This window comes from Malania oleifera, chromosome 1, assembly GCF_029873635.1.
Source record: "Malania oleifera isolate guangnan ecotype guangnan chromosome 1, ASM2987363v1, whole genome shotgun sequence".
In the NCBI taxonomy this organism is placed as follows: domain Eukaryota; kingdom Viridiplantae; phylum Streptophyta; class Magnoliopsida; order Santalales; family Ximeniaceae; genus Malania; species Malania oleifera.
The window spans coordinates 88205892-88211863 of NC_080417.1; the positions used below are offsets into that span (position 1 = coordinate 88205892).

Below are 5972 nucleotides of genomic sequence, written 5' to 3' on the forward strand. Positions count from 1 at the left end.
GCCTAAAAACGGATTTTTAACGAAAGAAATTCATTTTTATAGTTTCTCTTTCTCTCTAAACATATTCTCTTACTTCTTTCTAAGATTCCGGCTCCATCTCTCCCCGGTTTGATGATCAGAAGCTACCATGGTGATCCTGGGGAGATTCTCTACAACATAGCCAGAGCACAATGTTGGTTTGAGCAGTTTGGGAACCATCCCAAAATCAGGGTAAGTGGATTATTTGAATATTTTCAGTATTATCTAGTTCATTTGAGGCCAGATTCTGTATTATATGCAAATATACTGAAGTTTTGTGAAATAAAATTAGGATATTATATTTTCAGGAATAGGGTGTTCTGGGACACTGTAGGCAAGGGTTGAGGATCCTACTGGGTGGTATTTCAGGAACCTAGGTAAAATGATATATGGATTATAGTTTAGGAATTATACATATGTGGATTTGGGGAAGTATGTATGCGATAATTATTTAGGTGAATTCAGTTTTTTGATTGGGAAATTATATGTGTATTATCTCAGGATGTTGAAATGATAAATGCCACACGCATGAGTTTGTTAATAGCAGTTAGTGCTCAGATAGTCAGGTAAGGGAAATATGCTATGTTAAGAGATTTTAGTATGGCTTTCAGTATAAAATATACGTTTTATAGATTATTATTCAGATTATAAAATATTAGTATAATAGAAAATACAGCTTTCAGAGCATGTGAATCCAATTATTTAATTTTGTGGCATGAGTTAATAACAGAGTAGTACAACATTTATATAGTTTACAAATACCATGTTTTACAATATATTAGCAAAAAATATCATGGGTTATATATGTTTTATAGAACGATGACTTTTTAGTATACATACAAATAGAAATTATACAGTATATTGTGAAACATGATTTATAATATTTTGGAAATATCATAATTTTAGAACCATAACACCAAGATACTCAGATATTCTGATAGATATTCAATTATACAAATATTAAATATTCAGTCAGCTATTCAGATTTTTAGATTGTTCAGTTCAATTTTACAGTGTTATGGTTATTTCAAAATCATGGTACAATAGATATATGAGTTACATATATAGTATCAAACCCTGATGGACCAGATTCAATTAGTAGAGCACGGAACCGTAGCTATTTTCAGTTTAAAGTGCAACCACATAACTCAGATAGTATGTGGACATCAGCAGTTGATCGTGCCTATGTTGTGGACAGGCTCCCAGTCAATTAGGGTTGAGGAGGCCGATTTGACTTTCGGAGTTCAGTTGACTTATCCTAGTCGGCCAACCAGTGATAGGTCCCACCGTCGGGCCGCCCAACCCTGTCGTGAGAGGTTAAATCATGACTTTCAGTTATTCATTCAGGGAATTTTTTTAGTTATTATATATATATATATATATATATATATATCCAGATTTATAGAAAACGTAGACGTACCTATGAATATTAGAAGTATTATGAATAGAAATTTTAGAAAAATAGTTTATGTAACGACCTGCTACTTATATCATCATTTTTTTAAATATATATATATATATATATATAAAATCAATCTATCTGTAATACTACTGAAACATCTCAGGCCCAAAGGAGTACTGATGAAACTCTGTACATCATACATACCTAAACAGTGGTATACAAGAAACTATAACCATCCTTATACAATACCAGAAAACTATGATTCCCAAAATACATATATATCACAAAATACCTAGTGATGTCATCAAAATCTGGGATCTACCCTAAACCACTGGTACCACAGAAACATCTACCCTTCGAGAAGGGCAGCGTAACTAGTCCTCTACCCGCTCGCCTGATCCGCTCGCCTAACTAGATCTTCTATAAAATAGTAAGTCACTGGGATGAGACAAAGCTCAGTAGGAGGAAATATGTTATTACTAATGTGTGGCAGCTAAGTTACATATTTAATATACGAATATAATACTGATGCTGTAAAAAAAATATGCTAGTATACTGTACAAAACTCTTATAATATAATTTGAAGTACAATTGTGTATCTGAAGTTTCTATTCATACATACTTCTAATATTATAATATAACTACTGCTGTGTGATATATCTATACATAGGAACTGCTGAGATAATACCCTAGGATTTGTATGTCATGATTTAACCCTTCATCACAGGGTTGTGCGGCCTGTAGGCTGGACTTACTCTGGTTGGTCTACCAGGTAAGTCAATCTCTATCTCTATCATCCACCAATCTAGCTCACTGCAATCTCTCCGGGCAATCTCTAAATCTATCTCATCTAACCAGCCACCTCAACCCAGCTCGTTGGGGAGACTGCAATCTCTTTTGGTGCGATTAGATGGAATCCACATACTATCTAAGATATGTGGTTACACTCTATCTGAAATAGCAATGGTACCGTGCTCTGCTATCTGTATCTATCTAAAAAATTCCTCAGGGATCTGATACTATGTAATACTAATATATATACATACATACATACATATATATATATATATATATCTTGTTGTTTTAACATGATTTCAAAATAACCATGACACTATAAATCTGAGTTGTACTCTCTGAAATATCTAACTGAAATATCTATAATATCTGTCTGAAATATCTGTAATATCTGTCTAAGTGTTATGATTTTAGAAATCATGTCATTCTGAAAAATACTACAAATCATACTTTCTACTAATATACTGTATAACTGGATATCTGTAAAATTGTTTGATCATCATACTAAGCTGTAATAAACTCATGCCACGCATTTGAGTAATCAAAATCTTATGCTCAATTTTTGTAATTCTATTGTAATACAAATAACATACATACATTTTCATAAAATAACTAGCTTAGTTTATCCCCTTACCTGAGTCCTGAAAAGCCCCTAAAACAAACAGCCCCGCACCCGCAAGGTTCCCCCTTCAATACCCTGAAAATGACATTTCCTAGAACTAAAGTTCAATATTTCTATATGTACTACGCTTTCCACAACTGTCAAATAGGCAAATACTGAGTAGAAAGCCTTACCTTAGGTTTGGGATGATTTCCAACTCAGCCCCACCGACTATCTACTCCAGCAGATATGCAGAGAACTTTCCTAGGAGTGTCGTGGTGGCCTTAGATCTTCAATTCGGCGGCAAACAGACCCGAAAATTGAGAGAAAAGGAAGGGGAACTTTAGAAGACCCAAACCCGGGTTAAATTTATGGTAAGCCGACTTTTGAGAAAAAAAGTTGGTTTAACATATACATTTAGGTTCCAATGGGTTAGCAAGTGGTAAATGACGATTTGGTTTTTTTTTTTTCTTTTCAGGGAAAATTAGTCGACCAAATATGGCCACCCTTCATTTGATCGAGACATAATCATCATACTTTTAAAACACTAATTTTTTCATCGATTTGAGCAGATATAAAGCTTGATAAGTCGTTTATGTCTTCTCAATCAACACAACTCCTAGTCTTTATTTTGCAGAGGGGTCCTTGACAACTTCTTCTTCTTCTTCTTCTTCTTCTTTTTAAGCGGTTTCCCAAAATCAATTACTCGGTCCAAGTCCCTTGTCCTGGTAAAATCATTTTTGGTGTTATTGCACAAAATGCCAGCTAACATAGACAAAGTTCGGCATAAGGCGATGCGATGAGATTGAAATGCATTTCATTCAATTTAAAACTCCAAACAATTCAATCAAGATTTTATAAGCCATTGTCCATTACACATAACACTCATTTGATTCAACTTTTCATTGATAATAAGTCAGTCTTATTGAGTACTTCTTTTCTACTCATGTTGCTTTCCCTTTCCTGATGATTCGACATGGGTACGCACTGGATTACCAGGTGTATTTTCATCAAAAGACAACCATCCTGCATTCCCTAAGGCTTGTACCTTGTACTTGAGAGGCACGCATTTTCAACTGAGTGACCTATTATTCCAGCATGATACTCACATTGAACGTTTGGATTATACCATTTTGGGTAAGGGGGTTGTATCAGCACTCCCAGTATTGGGACCACCAAGTGACTTGTCCTCAATTTTGGGAGCAATTTTGCATAGGACATCAAGATAGGATGAATTTCCACTTTCTTCTTCCTCACTGGAGGCATCCCTTCCGCGTTTTGAACATTCTATTGTCTAGGAAGGAGCATAGGCAATGGGGAAACTATTTGGGGTCATGCAACTAGCAGCACTACTTGATTAGCAGCATTCCAATTTACCCATTGAGTCTTGCTCCCTTGGTTGGGATACCTTTTGATCATCTGGGCTTCCCCTGCCTCCCTTTTGTTGGCCCACTTTTTATTTGAACCTAAGTCTGAATTCGGGCCTTTGGCTTTGTCAGTCTTGGTGGCCACTTCGATCCTTCCTCCGGCCACTACAATATCCATAAAGTCTTAGGGGGTTGATCCCAGAAGGTGTCCACAGTAGGGGTCTTTCAGCGTATTCATGAACAAGGATATTGCTTCCCTGTCGCCTACTAGAGGGATCACCTGAGTGGCTATATCTCGCCATCTACATATGTACTCCCAAAATGTTTTAGTGGACCCCTTCTCCATCGCTTGCAAGGTCATTTGGTCTGGCGCCATTTCAATTAGGTGGCGGTATTGAGCCATGAAAGCATTGGTCAAGCCTTTCCAATAGCAGATCCGAGTCCTGTCTTGTTGTGTGTACCAACGGATGGTCGACCCAGTCAAACTATTATGAAAGCCATGCACCATTAGTCTTCCATCGTCTGAGTATGCTGCCATCGCTTGACAGTACAACCGTAAATAGGTTCTAGGACACCAGGTTCCATCGAACTTTTCAAAGTTCGGTATCTTGAATTTTGGTGGTAGGACCACCTTCGACACCAGGCAGAGGTCTACCGGATCAATAGAACCAAACGCATTAGTTTCTTCAATAGCTCTCAACCGCTCCTCAAGTACGTCACAACGACGCTCGGTTGCAAATTTGTTCACCCCCGCATCTGTTACCACCATCGTAGGCATTCCACCTGTTGGAAATCTTGGCACTAGCATAGTGGGAATGAACAAGGGAATATTTGGCGGCGGGCCTTTTGTGGCAGTAAGCGGCGGTGCCGATGCTTGCCCATGGACCGGGGTAAAATTTAGAGCGAGCGTGGGGTTTGAATTGGCCTTATCATCCTGTATTTGTATCGCCTTTCCTTTTCCCATTAAGAGCTCCAAGATCTTACTTATATTATCTCTTATTTATTCTTGCCCTTGTTCCATGCTCAGGACCCTACGTTCTAGTTGTTTCGCCATTATCTTTGTTTTGCTTTCGGTATTGTAAGGGTGGTTAGATGTGGGCTCAATGTTGGAATCCCGGATTTTGATTCGGCATGATTTTACAGGAAATTGGAATGTGATTACTGGCCCATTGGAGAAGAACATGCATGCATCATGTGTGAACTTATACATGTATGCATGTAATGCAACCTAAATAATCATTTGGCCAGAGTTCCGGGAAAAACCTTATCCATTAATGATCCTAGGAATGATCCATTTTGCTCTTGACAGGGTGTCTTGGGAGATAAAATTTTACTCCATGAATGAAATGGGCTTTTTCCGTAATATTGGCCAAGTGATAGGGATGCCTAGGTGGATGCAGAATGTGCAACACACAACATTTTGATAGACATAGATTACTACTTGTGGAGAAGGATGTGGCTTCTGTCCTGACCCTGGGGAAGGTATGTACAGGATTCTCCAAGGCTCTATCCTAAGTGAAGGATTCGGGATACAACAAGTGTGGTTAGGCTCTAATCCTTATCGAGAACAAGTTCCTATATTGAAACTTCATCCTCCCTCATAGAGATCCAGACAAAGCTCGCACTGAGCGGAGTGGTTCACGGGTCCCCATAAGCCTTGCCACATGGGGACAAACGCTATTACACCCCTATCTAATCCTAAAAGGGAAAGCTCGGGTATAGAGCTATGAGAGTGTGTGAGTTTATCTGTTTTAGCCTACACCCTCTACCCCACATTCATTCACATACT

General features: G+C 38.0%; 1 protein-coding gene across 1 annotated transcript; it reads right to left on the reverse strand.

Annotated features, from left to right (window-relative positions):
• Positions 1-4367: 4367 nt before the first annotated feature.
• On the reverse strand, positions 4368-5147 carry LOC131147160 (uncharacterized). The gene has a single exon (XM_058096963.1). It carries the CDS (start codon positions 5145-5147, stop codon positions 4368-4370), a length of 780 nt encoding a protein of 259 aa, XP_057952946.1.
• Positions 5148-5972: the final 825 nt, after the last annotated feature.

What these genes read in the sequence shown, in the direction of transcription:
- LOC131147160 (XM_058096963.1), bottom strand. Translation starts at nt 5,147, where the DNA reads ATGGGAAAAGGAAAGGCGATACAAATACAGGATGATAAGGCCAATTCA.